Below are 20,194 nucleotides of genomic sequence, written 5' to 3'. Positions count from 1 at the left end.
CGACAAATGCATCGGTTAAAAAAAACCGTGCCTTTTCCAGATACAACCACACGTCCTGCCAGACAGGGCAATGCCGGTCTCCCTGCTTCCAGCGGAGATAACATTACACATGGGCAGAGCATAAATACGCATGAGGCAAAACATTGCCAGAGCATGAATATACGTTTTGCATTAAAACTTGGTTACATCACAAGGGTGTCAGAACTTATATTGTTACGAATTTGGAAGCCTTGTGCACACAGACAGACAGCAGTCCCCAAGTTTAGTTATCTCGCCAAGTATGTGTTTATAGTTAGGGTCGCCTACCTGTGTCTAACGGGAATTACATGTGTGTGCTGCGAAGTTTCTTTTCCAACAAATCATCTTCACGTCACTTCGCACACTGACGCCATTGCCCACGTGCGTTCGACCACGTACGTGGGCAGAGATTTTCATCGCCTCAGCTCTGACTCCACCCCTTGTCCAATCACGCACAGAGGGCGACTTTCCCATGACACCCCGGCCAATGAGGGTTGAGATGGCCACAGAGGGTGACTTTCCCATGACACCCCGGCCAATGAGGGTGGAGACCGCCTCAGATGGCGATTTTCTCACCTCAGACAAGAAAGATATAAAGGAACGCCAGGCTGGGGAGGTTGGTCATCTTGGGGGTCTCGGGTCTTGGTGCTGGCTGGTTCGCCCAATATCCAAATCTGTTCATAATAAGATAGGCTACTAGTGTGCCAAATTTGGTGCTTTCCTCACAAAATGCACAATTGTTATGCTATATTTAGCTAAGTTGCCCCACTATGAGACAAATCAAAACAAAAATCTGTGAGCATTAAAAAAAAATTCATTGCCAACAAATCACTCAATGCAAATTCTTTTGTTTATTTTCATTCCTTGTATACACACCAAAACAGATGTCCTTTGTGTCCTGTCCGGGTTTAATAATGTTATATAGTACATTTTTGTGTATGTCCGCAATAGAGTTGTGCATTTCATTTTCTTCAGAAGTACTTGCAAACAATGGTTAATAAGATTCCAATTTCAAATCATTTTGCATTTTGAATACTTAATAATCAGATGATCACTTTGTTTCATATCTTACGACATGAATTGTTGAGTTTCTAAAATTTCAATATTGCATCTTTGTGTCAAAATATGCTTAAGCCTGTTGATTGTGTTATGAAAGACAATTTCCACCAACAATGTATACGTCACATGTAAAGCCGATGGAGAATTTTGTCCCATGCGTAATGCGTCCTTCGTTAACACTAATTAATCTCTCTTGACTACTGTGTATTTTTTCTGTTTGTTGTGTGATGAATTTGTTTGTGATGAGTTATGCAGGTGTTTCAACTTTCTCCACACTGAAAAACCTGGTGAATGATCAAATACTTTCAGAGAACTTTGAACTTGAACAGATTTCTTTGAAAAATCGTGTTTTTTGTGGTTCTATACATAACGCACAATGTTTTCTTTAATTACATAATCATCCCAAGGATTAATGTTAAATTATTGTGGGAATTCTCCTTGCAGATGCCCAACATTGGAATACCCAGAGTTGGTGTCAAAGCCACCCAATGCTCGCCTGTTTATACATTTATCGTTTTTAAAAGACTCGTCTCATAATTAATATTTTTTACAAAGCATTGCAGTGGTCTGATCCAAATAATTTTAAAGCAATATATGTATTTGTATATTATAATCAGTAACAAGAGCGCAAGTGAGCACAACATACGCCCGAACAAGAAGGTATATACAGAATTGTGCTACGACATTGAAAACAGCATCCTGGTTGCCATGGCAACCACTTTAGATGACGAACGTATCGCGACACACCGTCTCCACAGTCTGTACATAAGTACCAAATATGAAACGTGAAAGTTGAAGACTTTGGGAGTTAGTGCGGACAGGAACGGATGGAAAACAGCATCCTGGTTGCCATGGCGACCACTTTAGATGACGAACGTATGTCGTGACACACCGTCTCCACAGTCTATACCTATGTACCAAATATGAAACGTGATAGTTGAAAACTTTGGGAGTTAGAGTGCGGACAGGAAAGGACGGAAGGACAGACAGACAGACAGACAGACGGACGGACGGACGACCGGTATCACATAATACGCCCCGATATAGAGATATGGAGATATATAGATATATAGATATATATATATATATATATATATATATATATATATATATATATATATATATATAGATATATAGATATATATATATATATATATATATATATATATATATATATATATCGGGCGTATAAAAAATAGTGTGGTAGATAAAAATATTAGAAAGGAAAAAAATAACTTGCACCAAAAACTTTAACATTTTCACGCTCACGCTGACGCTGACGCTCACGCCGGGGGTATCGCTATAGCTCTCTGTTCTTTGAACAGGCGAGCGAAAAATCACTGAATTCAATGACTATCTTAAATTGCTTTTCAGAGGGTTAAACTTTCTGAATATCCCATACATAACATGTGCAAATTCTTGGACTTGCCTATGCACATACATACATACATACATACATACATACATACAATTGCCTTATTTAATATAGCAGGATGGAAGAAGTTGCCCATCCAAGAAGCATCTATGAGGAAGATGTGAAAGATGTGAGGAAGGACAAATGCTGTTCCTGAAGAATGGAACACTTTTCAACAGGAAAAGTTGTGGAGGTGTTGAGCTGGGAAACGGATATCTCCATAATGGAAGAGGAGGATTCTATCATGGGGAGATGTGGGTACATGTGATGAATGCATGCAGCTGCCTGGGTCCCACATGCGACCATGGTATGCCCCAACCCCCAAGACCAACGTGCTACCACAGGGTACTAATCGCATTCCACCCACATGTTGCTGCCTGAGGCCCCCACACAACTTTGCCGTGGGTGCTGCCCTGGACTCACAAGCAGGATCACACTGCAATCTAGGACATGGCCCTGATCCCAGGCCCAGGTGCTGACGTTGATCCATAGGTTCCCAACCCTCACGCAATGCGGAGGGTGGGAGAGGGGGAAGTGATCTGGAGTGTCGGCCCCCACGGTACCCACATGCTGCCCACCCTCCTCCCCCCCCCCCCCCAGGATGTTAGGCAAGTCATTCCTGGGGCGTCAGCTCGCCCTGTGATCGGCACCCCATTCCTTGGGTGTCGGCCTGCCTGGGTATCTGAACGGCACTCCAGTGGGCGATCACTTGCCACCTACTGGGTGCTGGCCCACCCAGGACCTGCACGCCACATCTGGGGTGCCAGCCCACCTGGGACCTCTACATGAACCCTAAGGCACTGAGCGCATTCCATCTCCTGGGTACTGGCCCCTCAAGGAACCGCATGCCCTTCCTGGGCCTGCATGCCACCTCTGGAAGTTCCGACTCACCCAGGACGCGCATGCCACCAAAATGATGCCTGCTCACCGGGGAACTGCACTGTACCTCTCCAGGGCCCTGATCATGACTCTTGGCATGCTGTTCCAGATCCCAACCTGCAAGTGACCACTGGGCTGTTGGCTCTGGCTCAGACTCTGACCCTCACGTTGCTCAGGCCACTATCCAACCCACAAGTGACCCGAGGAGCCATGACCTTGATCCCAAACTCACGTGACCCCAGGGGCTACAACCCTGAATGACACATGACCTCAGTGGCCGTGACTCTTACCCTGACTCTACCCCAGGGCCTACAACCCTGACCCACATGTGACCCCAGGGGCCTTTTTGAGATATTTTGTTTTTGGCCCTGCCTTGATCTCAATGGTGAAGAATCACTTTAAAAAAAAAAAACTAAGGATTCGGATCTGAATCTTCACTAAAATGGAATTGATTTGTCCTCCTCACACACCCAACCTATCCACCAAATTTTGGCCAAATTCGTCCAAATTTTTGCTATTTCCTTATGACAGACAGGTGTGAAAACATAACCCCCAACCACCTTCGTATCCAGATGTAACTAGAAAGGCACTAGGTAGAGCGCATAACTCTGCCACGCAATGCCTGATCCACGAGAACATATCGGGCTCTTTCTATTTTTGAAATATCATGCGATACAGTACTATATCGTTTTTGGCCCGATCTCTCAATGGTGAAGAATCACTTTTAATATTAAACAAGTCTGAAGACGACGATGGTTCACGAGTGGTATTTGACGATGTAGATTGTTTCAGAAGTCAAGGATGAGACAATGTGATAATGTTTGACCAAGTTATAAAAATGATCAACATGATGTGGTACGAGTGACAGGTTATTAGCTGCAAAATGTCGAAAACCCGGTTTTGTTCAACAACTTTCAAAATTTGACCTTTGCATAACCTTTAAAGGTCACAAAACAATGTTGTGGACATTAAAATAAGGAAACAGGATACGTGCTATACTTATTGGAGTTAGTTCGTCGAAGAAGGTCGAAAACCCAGTTCGATTCCCACAATTTTGAAAATTTGACCTTTGTGAACTTTTAAGGTCAAAGGCCAAGGATTATGACCTTTGGTGCAAAACTTCTTCCTGAACATTCCAGGAACAATATAACGTCGTATAGGCTTTATGGCATTTCGTACTCCTCGGATTATCCATACTTTGATGAAATCAGCGTAAAAACAAACTTGAAGGGGGCGCCACGGGCAAGGTGTTCGAGATAGAGTAAAATGGTTTCAAGACTTTAGGTGGGGAATGACCTCAAGATTATGCATAAAAAATATTGTCATCCTCGCTCTCAAAGTTTGGGCGGTCGTATGATTTTTATGTCAAAATTCGCAATTTTCTAAGTTCGTGACCTTGTGACCTTGACCTTTGGACGAAAATGAAAAATCGAGCTCCGTGGGGCTATGCAGGTGCCGTTGGGATAACCAAATACTGAAACCCCTGTCAGATTCGACAAACCCCCTCGGAGAAGATGCAAATTGAAATCGGATACCCCCTAAAAACACGTTTTTTGGGCGTGGCTCCGCCCATAATGGGCGCACCACGCCCATTCTCAGGAAAACACAACTGGATCATGATATAAACCTCCCACAAAAATTTTACCAGGATCGGATCAAAACCCACAGAGCTATGCTCGGGACAGACAGACAGACAGACAGACAGACAGACATACAGACAGACACACAACTATAACGAATATAGTGGTCACTTATTTTTTTCGTGAAAATATTTTTTCGTGAACCAATTATTCTCGTATCCAGATCCAGATTCGGATGTTCACCAAAATTGAATCGATTCTTCCTTGTCACACACCCAACCTGTCCACCCAGTTTCATCCGAATCAGTCCACAACTTTTTGAAATATCATGCTATCTATTAATTTAGCCCGATCACTCAATGGTGAAGAATCACTTAAAAATTCTAGTAGTCTGATCCGGATCCAGATCTTCACCAAAATCGAATCGGTTCATCCTTATCACACACCTAACATGTCTACCACGTTTCGGCTGAATCCGTCCACAACTTTTTGAGATATCATGCTATACAGTCATCCTCCGTTTATCGTGGGGGTTACGTCCCAAACTCCCCCCCCCCCCACACGAGAAGTGAAAATCCGCGATGAGTGGACGCCTCCCCAAAAAATGCCTAAAAATGCCTGTTTTTATAATAAACGCGGTGTATAAACACGATTGGATTTGATTTATATCGAGTGCATAATAAACGCTGGGTGGTGTATTAACACGATTGGGTTTTATTTATATCGAGTGATTAATTATTAATCACTGGGCGGTGTGTAAACACGATTGGGTTTGACTTATATCGAGTGAATATTAAACGCTGGGCGGTGTGTAAACACGATTGGGTTTTATTTATATCGAGTGATTATTAATCGCTGGGTGGTGTATAAACACGATTGCGTTTGATTTATATCGAGTGAATATTAAACGCTGGGCGGTGTGTAAACACGATTGGGTTTTATTTATATCGAGTGATTATAATAACTCGATTATAATCACTCAATCACTAAATCAAACCGAATCGTGTTTCTACACCACCCAGCGTTGAATAATTATTCAACGCTGGGTGGTGTAGAAACACGATTCGGTTTGATTTATATTGAGTGATTATTAAACGCTGGGCGGTGTATAAACACGATTGGGTTTGATTTATATCGAGTGAATATAAACCTTCCTCTGGTGCTTCGGTTCCTTTCCAGAAGCCTTAGAAGTTGCAAGGCGTTTGGGTGGCATCGTGGGGCTTGGAGAAAAAAACGTAGAAAATATTCGAATTTCACAAGCGAAACTTTGTCTCGTGCATTGTGTGACTGGTCAAGCGCCACGCATTATAATTTATTGCTTAAATAATTTATATTTTATATATTATTACCGCGATATACCGGGGAAATCCGCAGAAAAATTAGCTAGGTTCCAAGGGAAAAACCGCGATGAAGCGGGGACGCGATAGGTGAACCGCGATATAGCGGGGATTACTGTATATCATTTTTGGCCCTATCTCTCAACAGTGAAGAATCGCTTAAAAATGATTTTAGTATCTGGATCTTCACCAAAATCTAATCAGTTCGGCCATTTCACACACCAAAACTCTCCACAAAATTTCATCAGGATCCGTCCACAACTTTTTAAGATATCCTGCACACAAACAAACAGGCAGAAAGCGGTGAAAACATAACCTCCTTTACATTCGGTGATGGAGGTAAAAAAAATTCTGAATGATGTGAATACAAATGGGGGGAGGGGGGAGGGTCTACGTTGTGTTTCTTAATTCTTATTGCCTATCCTCCCACCCCCACAAATGTAACAATATTTTTCGAAAGAGAAGTTCTCCCACCACCTTGAATGACCAGGATTATTACATTTATTTATTTATTATATTTAACTATAATACCTACCTTCCCATGCAAACCCTGAGTGCAATCAGCAGTTTTCCTGTGATTCAGGAGTGCATCAATATAAAAACAAGGACAAATGTGTCCAAGAGCCGCGTCCTAAAGGTTTTGTCTCCACCAGAAGAACAACAACAACAACAACAACAACAATGCGGAGCTCTCTGAGAGGCAGCGTTTGCGACGCGGCTAAAAAAAGCAGACACTTCTCAAATTATAGTATGATTATCAAAATGCATTGGGCTATTGTGGAGAAATCAAAATCGATTATGGCCGAACAGGATTTTCAGGGTGAATCAAATTATTGGTCTCCTCAGCTATATTATATTTTGGCGACCTGTATAAGGTAAATTATAAAACATATGTATTTTTTAATGTCTTTTATTAATTTTTTTTGAGTTGGGGTGGGTTAGGGCAACAATTCCACAGCAGTGTGTTTCTCTTCTTTGCCATGAACATTTTGCGATGCCGTTGATTTTGATTTTGATATGCGATTATATATTTTTAATTTGGCGGGGAAGATCTTGATGTATCAAATTTCAAAAAAATAATGTCCAGACCACACATTATCTGTTCATTACAGGAGACTGTCATAACATTCATTGGAGTAAATGCTCTGCAACTACATTTTTCACACTTTTGTAAAAGTGCAAGCTCGTTGGAGGCTAATGAATACATTGTTCTGCTTTTGTCTGTGCAGCGGCTCGGCTGGTCGAGGCCCTTATCCACTTGGATACCTTGAACCGTTCATTTCACTTGGATCCATATACCCGCCCACCTGGTCTTTATTTGCTCCTCGTAAATCCTCAGAAACAGGTTTGTCTTTTTTTTTCTCCTTTTCTTGTACCTCCGCAGCTTAATGCTGGAGCCATGTTTTGGGGTTGTATATTGTGTCCGTCCATCCATTATTGGTTACGTGTTACCAAAATAACCTGTGAACCACTGAAGGGATTCCAACCAAACTTGGTACAAGTATGGGCTATAATACAAATATATGATATGATTCGTTTTTGGGTTTAAGACGTCAAAGATCTAATACCATGTGTCGTTTAATTGTAAACCTTTGTTACCACGATAATGTGTGAACCTTCAAGAGGTTTCAACCAAAGTTGAAAAAACTATAGATTGTTATACAAAGATGATTTGATTACATTTTGGGTTCATTCAACAGGTCAAAGGTCAAAACTCATGTCCCCTTTGGAAATCATTTTGCAGACTCGTGAGAAGCATCTAATGTTGTCTTTCGACTCGTCTCTTTTTCTCTCTTTTTCTCTCTCTTGCTCTCTCTCACTCATGCGACTTTTCATTAAGCCTCACCCTATAGGATACGGGGAAGCTTATAACTGTTGTCGGGGTTTTGTTTTTCTACAATTAATGCCCCCAATTTTTAAAGGTACCTCAGTTTCTTCGACCCCTTGGAGTACTAAACCACCATTTAGGTTTTATTTTTATTTTTTTTTCCTGCTGAGCTGGGACTTTCAAAATGAAAATTTGTATCAATAATGGGAATAAAATGTATATGGGGTTTGCTTTTTGACCTTAACCCAATTTTAAGGTCAAGACCTAATTATACACATTTTAACATATTTTACCATAACTCAAGGTTTGTCCAATTGGAATGAAATTGCCCTCTACAGACAGCATCGAGTAAGGCACATTTGCACTCGATTTACATCATATCCTTGTGAGTTAAAGGTCAAGGTGAAATGGCAGTCTGAAAAACAAATAACACAGTCAAGGTCAAATGGTTTTCTGAAAAAAAACTAAAGTGGTTTTTGTCCCATCAATTTGTGGAATCTCCAAAGACCGCCTACCAATATATCATTGCATCATAAGAGTACCGGAACTTTAGTTGTGCACCTGATATTATTTTTCATGTCCTTGACCTACTTCTTTTGGATTTTGACCAAATGAACAAAAAAAGCACCTTTTTGATCATAACTTGAATAATTTTCCTGTGATTTTCATAATGTTGAGTTTTGGATATATTGTAGATGGGGGCACATTTTCTTAATTTACACTATTCCTAAATGTTGAGGGTCAAGCTCATATGGTGGTCCGAACCAAATATACCATCATTGGATCATGGAACATGGGTCAGTTGTGGACGATCACCAAGGATAAGCTGGGGGAGGCTTACCCTTGGCGATCATTTTTGCGTGAGACCAGAATGGAAGGAAACAAAATAGAAAGGGGAAAACACCAACAGCAGATTAGAAGTGAGAGTGAGAGACCAAGGGACGGGGAAGGACACGTGGGTGAACAAAGCTCCACACAAGCCAAATGAAACACAAGAAGAAGAATAAGGAAGGTGGGGATGAAACAGAAAAGGAACAAACCAAACAAATTGAAAGGGGTGAGGGAGAGGGTGAAACATCACAATTACTTGTAAAAAGGGAATGCTTGGGAATGGTTTTTGTGGGGGGGGGGGGGGGTGGGGCGAGTACAAGAGATCTTCCTGAGTGTTATGGTGCTGTCTTGAAGTCCTGGAGGAACAAATAAGTCTGAACAGTTTAGGGAAGTTGGTTCCACATGCAAGAGGAAAGAGGAACAAATGAGTGAAGGTGAGCAGTGAGCCTGGACTTTGGGAGTTTAACAAGAGGAGGGTTACTTTCAAACTGAGGGTGCTCTGCAGATACCTTGGGAGGGACAGAGCCAAGAGAGGGCAGAGGGTGCAAGTCCAAAAAGGAGGCAGTTTAATGCAGAGGCCACCAACCTCTTCGATGCAAAAGTAACAGGCCTAGACACTCTGCTTTGTTGTGGGAGATCCCAATGATTTTGAAGGCATTGGTTTCTATGGCATCAAAAAGTGCAAGGTGTGAGGTGGGGGCACCAGCCCAAAGGGGAGAGCAGTACTCCTGCAAGCTGTGAATAAAGGCCTTTGACCCTGCGTTCGTACCCTGGGGTGTTTGGAAACCCCAATTTTTTTAATGTCCCGTTTTCTATAGATGTGCGCACTAATATCCGTTTTCTCTGCAGTAGCTTCACGATTCTGTGTGTTGAGTGCGCTCGAAATTTTTCACGGTCCTGTAGGAACTCTTGTGAGAGGTAGACGTCATTTCTCAGTGTGTGGAGAGACAATACCTCAGGGTACCAACAAGGTACTGAAAAAATAAGCCTGAAATTCCTAAGGAATTCTTAGAGACAAAGAACATGTAATTATGACAGCATATTTGGTTTCACAGACAAAATGACACTAGTTTCATACATCCCACAGAGTAAGAAGAAGAAAAATATTCTTGTCAGCAGCATGCACTATGATGACAAAATTGACCCAAATTCTGGAGGTAAGAATAAACCAGAAATTATCAAAAAGAAGATTCCCTGCATGCCCAATGCCCCCACAACCCCACTCGTCACAGGGGGCAAAAAGATGTGCATTCTGTCCCAGGTCACGCGATCATAAAGTGAAAACAGTGTGTAGCTAGAGGGGGAGCACTCGGTAGAGTGCAAAACCTCCGCCGCCAATACTGCTCGGTCACTCAAGTGAACCTGATATCCTATTCATTCAATTTGACGTCAACAGTGCTCACAGTTATAGTTTGCAACTTTCCCTTTTACTTTTAACTTTTACATACTCAATTAATTCATCATAATAGATTACTTGAGACAGAAATTGATTTTACGTGGGTATATCCACCTGAAGTTCCAAAATCAGCCGCAATTATAATTTTGGCATGCTTTTTGTTGGAAATCACTACTAACATGATTGTAGAAATGCAAAAAAGAAAAATTGAAATTTTGTTGAAAAAAAGTTTCAAATTTTTTTTTCTCTAACAATTTTTTTTTGGGGGGGTAGGGGGGGGTTGAAATCACTTAAAACATGTAGAAATGCAAAAAAAAAAATTCAAATACATTTTCAAAATGGCCGCAATAGCGGCCATATTGGAGTTTGGACCACGCCCAAAATCGAATGGCATGATTCTTGGACCATACCTAATCCCCCCACAAAGTTTCGTCGAAATCCGTCGAGTTTTTCCGTAATACTGTTCACAAACAAATAAACCTTGCCAAAAGGTGACCACGTGTGACTTCTTTAAGGTCACACTGAGGTGAACAGAGCTGCTATCCACCAGGAGCGACTCCTTGAGGAATATCGGCCTACGAGAGATTCCGATGAGAATCGTTCTACAGAGTAACCATGAAAAATATGCGTTTGCCTCATAACGTCACCAAATGACGTCATAATGTCTCAAGCTTGACATATTCAGAAAGCACTCATCGAGGTGTTCAATTTGAGGTACTGCACGATATGGTTCCTAAAACTTGAAAATTTGACCTTGGGGTCAAATATGTTTGACCTTAGGCACTAACCATGAAGGTCAAGGCCAATCACCACCAAAAATTAATCAGCTGAGCACCAAACCATGAACTATATTCCCATGAAGTTTGAAGACTATCCGATCAAAATGACTCAATAAGGGTTTCGTCGACTCCCCTGATTTGCGACAGTGACCTTGACCTTTGACCTTGACCTTCAAAATTTTATGCGCTGAAAGGGACCTCTATAGGCCTCTGATCTGCGAAGTTACAAAAATTTCCAATGATAACTGTGCTTTGCAGAGTGAGTTATACGTGATTACAGACAAAAAAAAACACATATGAAGGTCAAGGCCAATCGCCACCAAAAATTAATCAGCTGAGTGCCAGATCATGAACTATATTCCCATGAAGTTTGAAGATGATCCGATCAAAATTACTCAAAAAATAAGGGTTTCGTCGACTCCCCTGATTTGCAACAGTGACCTTGACCTTTGACCTTGACCTTCAAAATTTTATGCGCTGAAAGGGACCTCTATAGGCCTCCGATATGTGAAATTACAAAAATTTCCAATGATAACTGTGCTCTGCAGAATTTTTTATACGTGATTACAACCAAAAAATAAAAAAAAATAAAAAATAACATACAAGCTGACGAACATATCTTGCAAAAACTTCGTTTTGGCAAGATAACAAACAAACAAACAGAAAGGGGTGAAAACAGTAACCTCTGATCTTCGATGGCGGAGGTTAACCAGTGTGGTAAACATGCGTGTAAAGAACACAGCAAGTGGACTGTCAGTTGCATTGAGTGCCAAAATACAATATCAGGTGATGAAAGTGAGTGATGAGGATATTTCTGCTGGAGCTAATGAGTTTTGATAAATTTTGTTTTCCATTATTGTCTTGATGTATTCATGTACTCATGTACTATGAAATCAACCTGAAATATAATAATATGTATAATCCTGCATACGTTCACTAAATAAATGAGTTGAACTTCATGCTAGTTTTGCTTACATGCTTCATTTAAAATTTTAAAAGTTAGGGTGCTCAAACACCCCAGGGTACTAACGGCATAAAAAACCCATGGTACTAACTCAGGGTTTAGGTTGTAAAAAGTTCAGACTGGCCAAGAAAAGACCTTGCGTGATGGAGTATGCTCATTCAGCGGCTAGTTTTGGTGGCCAACTTTGAAATGTCGTTTGCTCACTGCTGAAAGATCACTGCTGATGGTGAGGGACAAAAGTTTGAGTGACTTGTTTTTTTGTATGCAATGTTGAGGCTCATATAAGAGCTAACTTAACTTCTTCAAGTGGTTTGCCTCGGAAGTAGATGAGAGGTTTTGCCAGATGGTCCATTCAGAGACAAAGACGGAGACAGAGATAGGATAAGTAGTGAATGTATGAGATATTTGTTGGGGTTGAAAGACATTGCAAATGTTGGATTAGCTGCTGATTCTATCAAGGGTTGCATAGATGGAAGAGGTTGCACCTGCATGTCTGAAGGATGAGAAATGATACGGTAGAGGTGGAATCATCAGCAAATATATGGGCAGGATTTTCCAAGCAATCAGAAAGATCATTGATGAAGATGAGGAACAAAACTGGGCCCAAGACACTGCGTTGGGGTACTCCAGCCTTGACAGGCAGAGGAAATGAGAGGATTCCGTTAAGATCTACATGTTGAATGTGGGAGTTGACGTCTGTGGTCCATTAGAGGAGGTGGCTTTGGATGCCATTTAAGCATCGAGTTTGGAGATTACAATTGGGTGCCAGACTGAAATAGTTGATCAGATATTTAAAGAGACTGCCCGGTTCTCATGTCCTGATTTCATTTCTGAGATTGAAGTCTTGCATTATTGCTGGGAAAGTAGAAGCAACATGTCTAAGGTGGAATGACAGGGTATGAAACCGAACTGATGGTCTGAGATCAGGCCGTTGGAGAAAAGGAAGGATTTACAGTCAACGACAATAATGTGCTGAGGTGTCATCCACCAGATGGCGGTCTCCTTAGGTTAACCTGAGGCGGTCCCGTTGGGTGGGTGCCTGGAATGTCCTATCCTGTAAAAAGGATAATTGCCTATCTCTGTTATCTTCTGAACTCAACCGTTTGAACATTGGTATTGCAGCACTCTGATGTTTGAAGACGGGATTGTGGCGAAATCATGGCGGGTGGTTGCACCTACTATTGGTCTGTTCGCTCTGATGGCTACCATGCCCAAGGAGTTGATGTAGCTGTGTACAATAAGCTGACTCCCATGATAATTGAGGTAACACCGGTCAATGAGCATATTATAAGACTAAGGGATGGTCACTTCTTTGGTGTCATTTTCCTGGTCTCTGTATATGCTCCGACTGAGGCAAGTGGTTTCACTGTGAAGAATGCATTCTATGCCGTGCTCGAGTCTGTGGTTGATCAGTGCCCCAGGCGAGATACTCCTCTAGTCTTGGGGGATTTCAATGCATCGACTGGCACTGATAGGAGTGGATACGAGACGTGTGTTAGTCCCTATGGGTCTGGAGCTGTGAACCAGAAAAGCACTAAGTTCCTTGACTTTGCAAGAAGTCGTGGACTTGCGGTGGCTCGTTCATGGTTTCAGCACCCACAGGCTCATCGCAGGACTTGGTATTCCAATGCTGGTGGTGTGGCAAAGGAGACTTACCATGTGCTCGTTGATAGTCGCTGGAGGATGATCCAGAACTGCAAGGTCGACCGGAGTGCTCAGTTCCTCAATATCAACCACAGGCTTGTTGTAGTAACTCTGAAGTTTCAGCTTAAATCTGGGAGAATGGTACCATTACAGCCTCAGCTGGATGTTGGCGAGCTCAATGATGAGAGTGTAGGTGAGGAGTTTGCGAATAGGCTGAGTGGGGATTTTGGGGGTCTGGGTGCTTTGGGAAATCCTGAAGAGTTGTGAAGTGCCTTTAAGACCACCATGCTTGATGTTGCTGGTGGATATCTCGGAACTCACTGTCGGTGAAGAAGAATTTTGTCTCAAGGGATACTATATACCATTGACCAGAGTCGCAAGGCCAGGCTTAATGTCAGAGCTGAGCTGTTCGGGGAGTTGAGGCTTAAAACTGTACGTGCGCTGTGGGTAGAGAAGGAGTCCTATGTGCGAGGAATCTGTGAGGGGGGAGAGCATCACCTGTGGTCAACTGATTCTGGTCCAGCTTACAGAGGAATTTGTGCACTGCGTTCCTCCAAGCCCATCCCTCGGTGTACTGCAGTTGGAGCAGAGGGTGGTGGCCTCCTGACAGGTGTCGGAAGTGAAGGCCCACTGGGCCAGTTACTTTGAACGGCTGTACCAGGCTGACCCACCAGATGTTCAGTTGGATATCAGGGGTGTTACTATCCTTATTACTGACCCTCTGATCAACTGTAATCCACCTTAGTTTGTGGAAACAGGCTGCGGTGACCCAGTTAAAATGGGGGAAAGCTCCTGGAATCTTTGGCATCCATGCTGAACTTCTCAAGGCTGGTGGAAATGCTGTACTCGTGTCGTTGCATGCAGTTCTGTGCTCTGCCTGGAACACAGGCATCATCCCAACTGACTGGAAGAGGTGCCTTGTTGTCTCTCTTTGGAAAGGGAAGGGTGATCGCCAGGACGGCAACAACTACCGAGGGGTGACGCTGCTCTCTGCCGGGCAAGGTCTTTGGTAGAATAATTCTTGATCAGGTTTGCCACCATCTGCTTGAGCACCAGCGCCCAGAGCAGTCAGGCTTTACACCAAAGAGGTCAATGATTGACCCTATCCTTGCTCTTCGGGTCCTCACCGAACGCAGACGAGAGTTTCGAAAGGGGTTGCTTGCAGCCTATTTTTATCTCTGTAAAATGTTTAATTCAGTGAATCGGGATGCTCTCTGATCGGTTTTGGTGGCATCCCACAAAGATCAAGAATCCTCCAATCTGGATGCTACCAAAACTGATCAATCTGATATGTGAACTCTACTCTGACACTGAGAGTGCTGTGAGATGTGGTGATACCATCTCTGACTTATTTGCAGTTGATACTGGAGTTCGTCAGGGGTGTGTACTGGCCCTCACACTTTTCAGCGCTTGTGTGGACTGGATTCTGGGGACGATGTCAGAGAGATCAAGCCGTGCTGCATCGTTTGGGAACGTCTAGATGTCTGACCTTGATTTTGCAGATGATGCAGTCATCTTTGCGGAGACTCCAGATATCCTTTTTGGGAACACAGGTACTGGTGCTGTGTTCCCAAATAGGATATGCTGAATGAGGAGCCAGAGCAACTTGGTTTATGGTTTTTCTGGGTCAAAACTTAGATCCAGGCTTTCAGTGACATATTGGATGCTGCTATCTTGTCTGTACCTATTGGTGGTGAGGATGTTGAGGTCACGGAGAGACTCGTTAGCCTGTGCAGTGATATTCAGGTCTCGCGTCGCTGTGAGCCAGAGGTCAATATACGTCTGGGTCGGGCTTGGGGAATCGTGGATTCACTGGATCATGGGGTGTGGCGCTTCAGTACCTGTGCAGGAGGACAAACGTCTGAGTCTTCAGGTCCTTTGTGCTTCCTGTCTTGCTCTATGGATGCGAGACTTGGACTCTGATCAGGGATCTGTGTTGGTGACTTAATTCCTTTGATACCAGGTCTCTTCAGAGAATCATTGGCTATCGCTGGTCGGACTGTGTCCAACGAGCAGTTCCTGACAGAATCAAATGAGATTTGTTACCTGCATCGTCCGTGAGAGTCAGCTGAAGCTCTATGGACATGTGGCTCGTTTTCCTGATGCTGATCCTGCTCACCAGATTCTCTCAGCGAGGGAGGCTCATGAGTGGAGGGGCCCAATGGGCCGACCCCGTTCCTCGTGGTTGCAGCAGGTTGATCAGTATATCAAGGAGATGGGGATGGGCCAGGCATCTGCCCATGGGATGGCCAGACGGAGGACCCTGAAGTACTGGCGGAAAGTGGACGCAGCGACACGCTGCTCCGGCGCATGCTCCCATACCTGACTGACCTGAAAATAATAGATTCCATGACCTTGCTTATTTATATTATAATATATATATATATATATATATATATATATATATATATATATATATATATATATATATATATATATATATATATATATATATAATAGAGCAAGTTTATGCGATTATGTACGTATGTCCGCTCTTCTCCCATTGGTTGGACAGCTGACCCAACATCCACCATTTACATTTTGAATTATTGCCCTTGTAAATATTTGTCTATTTTCATTAAATCCCCATGTTTATTTTAAGTGGCTGGTGTCCGTGTATCTGTTGTGGGTTCGAGTATAAACCCCTTGTGCTGTGCATCCATCTGCTCCGTCCGTGCCGCAATTCCCTTCCTGCACACGCCATAATCTGAGTATCACGTGTTCGCCCCAAAGGAAAACTGCTCGGCGATCCGGCCTGGTCACTGTTAACCGCCCATCCACCATCATTAGGCTGGGGACAAAATTGGGTTCTTGCAGTTCTGCAGTTGACCTTGCAGTTCTGGATTATCCTCCAGCAACCATTGGGCGTCCACCACCACCGCGACAAAAAAAGAAAAAATGTTTATAATGCTACAAAGCTTGAAATGTGGACTTCATTGATATGTGACAATATTCCATGTTTTTGTCAATTTCTTTTAACGTCAATCCAATATTTTGCTGGCTATAGGTGCAACGCTGGGCATTGCGCACTGCACGGCCACTCGGCAGAGTGAGCTGCAATGAATACTACAACCTCAAAGATTTATTTCACGCCATCATCAATGCAAATAGCCATGACATGTCCTGCAATGACAATGTGGGTGCATTTGAAGGATTTGTCACGGAGCTCCCTTTGCACCTCTTTTCTCACCAGGACTTGAAGAACTTCTGGCTTGGTGAGCACATTGAAATGTTTCTCTATTTTTCTTGAAATATTTTCATGTAAACGTTGGTCACCTTTTATTTACCCGAATGTAGGGGTGTGCATGCTGCTTGCAATCCTGGACGAGCAGGCAATGGAAGCTCTACTGTTTGATCAAGTGCCTCCAAAAAACATTCTTCAAGACATCCTGTCTGCAATGGAAATGACTACAGAAGGTTCTGAATTATGTTTATTTCTTTGTTTTTTTCCCCAAACTTAATTGAAGTGTTTGTATAGTTGAGTTAATATTGAAGGGAATGTGGCATAGGTTTTTATGCCTCCGCTGACAGTCATGTTTTTCTGTTGTACGTACGTACGTGCGTCCGTCCATCCATACATACATATTGTTGTGGTTCTGCAAAACCGCATGCCTCTAAGGCAGTGTTTCTCAACCGGGGTTCCACAAGAGGTCGCTAGGGGTTCCGCGAGAAACAGTAATAAATAGGCTAATGTATTTTTTGAGTAGTTTTTGTTTGATTTAATATTCGTAATTTTCCTATACACGTGCGGCATATTGTTGGAAACTCCTTGGTTATTATAATAGAGGCTTCAACCTCTTATATTATTTACAATTATAACAACCATAGGGAATGTTATATTATAACAACCACGAAGCGCGATGGACGTCTGGAATAACGACTCGTGATTGAACACGGCACACGGCCTGTACATGATGACGTCACCCACTCGAGGCACGATGCGCGATGGACGCCCGGAATAACGACTCGTCATTGAACACGGTACATGGCCTGTACGTGATGACGTCACCAATGATGACGTGGTCTGTCTCATTGCCAATAAATTTGACAAAAAGGGGGTAATTTTTTCCTTAAACCAGGTATCCGAAAAAAAAATATTATATTTACCACGTGAACTACGATAAAAATATAGAAGAGCTAGATATTAATAATGGTATATAATAATTTTTATGCAGGGGTTCCTTGAGACATGAAAACTATTTCAAGGGTTCCACAAGGGTAAAGAGGTTGAGAAACGCTGCTCCAAGGCAATGGCACCCAACATACAGTGATCCCTGGACAGTTATTTTGTTGGTCTTCGTTCAGTCAGACCTTCCCCTCATGTCTAGTGGGTTAACGGGACGAAGTGCGTTGTGTGGGTCGAATAGCTAGGTCTATTAACTAGATCTCTGTCTTCTATTCTGATTTCTATTCCAACCCTTTCCTTTTAGCTCTGGTACAAATCAAGCAAGCAAGCAAATACACCATGATATGAATAGCAAACACACCCCGCAGCCTCCCGTGGGAGAATCAACATAAGAACAAACACACATGGCGCGACTTTTCATTCTAATCTGCGCGCCACTTTCCAATGACATCTCACCTTGCTCACACCTTGCTCACTAAAAACTCACCACTTCGACAGTCAACACCTCCCGCACACGGGAAAAATGTTCCCGCACCTCCTCGTACCCCCTGTATCAATACAATTTGTTACGAAACAGAGGTGGGCTGCACGGCTCAGGCTGTGCTCAGACCGCGTGATGCGGGGACGAGCAACGGACGTTAATGGCGTTGGCCGCATCTCACTGGGAGTCTTCCGGGGGAGCATGCAGGATTAATGCAGCCCTCGTCCCGTCACCAAGGCGCGGTGGAACGGGTGGCGAGGAGGGGTCACGGGAAGAGCAATCCGGGAGTTTGGTACAGAGCTCCTGGCTGTGTCATGCCGGATGTGCGAATGAGACCGCTTCCAGCCCCGGAGCCTGGCAGGGCGTGGTTTTGGCTGCTTTCGCCCCATAGAAAAGCGGTATTCGGGTCACAGCAAGTCGCTTCGGGTCATCAACCCACCCTTCGCCCGGGGCTTATAAAAGGTGGATCGCGGAGCCACTTGCCCTCTTCTTCACCTCTGCTTCGCCCTCTTCTTCACCTCTGCTTCGCCCTCTTCTTCACCTCTCTGCTTCACCCTCTTCTTCACTGCTCTTCGTTGCCCTTGCCCGTCGTTGGCTTTTCGTTGCCCTTGCCCGTCGCTGGCTCTTCGTTGCCCTTGCCCGTCGCTGGCTCTTCGTTGCCCTTGCCCGTCGCTGGCTCTTCGTTGCCCTTGCCCGTCGCTGGCTCTTCGTTGCCCTTGCCCGTCGCTGGCTCTTCGTTGCCCTTGCCCGTCGCTGGCTCTTCGTTGCCCTTGCCCGTCGCTGGCTCTTCGTTGCCCTTGCCCGTCGCTGGCTCTTCACTGAGACATGCTTATTCCGGAGGATCAGTGCGGAGCGCACGTTGCCATGAGCCCCGGAAAAGTGATTCGGCCGGCGATAACGCACCAACTCTTAAGGTGGGAACGCTCATGCAGAGCGTCCCACGGAGGTACACGCTACACTAGCAGACCTATGCACGACTCGGTTGGGGATCTTTTGCCTCACGCATCTTCTCTCCTCTCTCTTTTCACCTCTCTATCTCGTCCCCTTTGGATGCATAAAAAAGCATCCATTCCTAACTCGCAATCACAGTTTCCTCTGACATGACACCACACCCCCCCATATTGCACTACACCACCCCTCCCACTCCCACACCTTAGACACCAGTATTTCTCCCTCCTACCTCCCCCAAAGCCTACTGGGTTGTGTTGGTCGGCTGGCCGCGCCAGGAATTACGAGGCCGTTTATCATCTTTCTTTCTGGCTATATAATCTTCCTCGGGCTTGTGTGTGTGTATGTGATGGTGCCTGTCGTAGCATAAGTTAAGATTGTAGAAGTGACAACGGGATAAGTATGCTCTGTCAGCTTTTGTAAATTGCATGCCTTTTGTTGCACCCCATGAATTTCTTGCTTTCGCTGCTGTACATAATAATAAACCCAATTTACTGTGCCACATACCTTTCCTGGCTTGATTGTAAATAAATGCTTTGTATAGAAATGTTCCCAGCTCGTTTTCGTCTTTTCCTTCATTGGTCCAGCATGGTTTGTATCCTAGCTAAGCTGGGACGTTATTCCCTAACGATGTTTTTCTTGCCGGTACGTACTTGGGCAGTTACGCTTGGCTGCATCTGATCTGATAAGGTTATCCGGTTTGAACAAGGCATACCGAGGGTGTGTTTAGAGTGTGCGTGATCCGTGCTTGGCAAACTGACCAAGCGTGGACCATTGCGTGAAGTGCTAATGGCTTCGGAGGAGCCAGCGTCTAAACGCTCCATGCTGTATAAATTACTGAAACGTGGATGGCTCAAACAGGAGTGAACTAGAGGGGGAGCACTCGGTAGAGTGCAAAACCTCTGCTGCC

At 43.8% G+C, this 20,194-nt stretch overlaps 1 protein-coding gene across 6 annotated transcripts in view; it reads left to right on the top strand.

Annotated features, from left to right (window-relative positions):
• Window positions 1–20,194, top strand: part of LOC147035510 (helicase senataxin-like) — a 442,380-nt gene that overhangs the window by 124,100 nt on the left and 298,086 nt on the right. For all 6 annotated transcript variants that reach the window (XR_015062693.1, XM_085899538.1, XM_085899543.1 and 3 more), the window contains 3 exons: window positions 7,517–7,632; window positions 16,737–16,944; window positions 17,027–17,146. Coding sequence is in view for 5 of the 6 variants with exons in the window: in XM_085899538.1 (XP_085755664.1) it covers window positions 7,517–7,632; window positions 16,737–16,944; window positions 17,027–17,146 (444 nt within the window). In the remaining variant the exon portion in view is untranslated. The remainder of the gene's footprint in view (window positions 1–7,516; window positions 7,633–16,736; window positions 16,945–17,026; window positions 17,147–20,194) is intronic.

This window comes from Eptatretus burgeri, chromosome 1 (assembly GCF_056783735.1).
Source record: "Eptatretus burgeri isolate ZD-2024b chromosome 1, Ebu_testis_v1, whole genome shotgun sequence".
NCBI classification, from domain to species: domain Eukaryota; kingdom Metazoa; phylum Chordata; class Myxini; order Myxiniformes; family Myxinidae; genus Eptatretus; species Eptatretus burgeri.
This window is presented reverse-complemented; position numbering and strand designations above follow the sequence as displayed.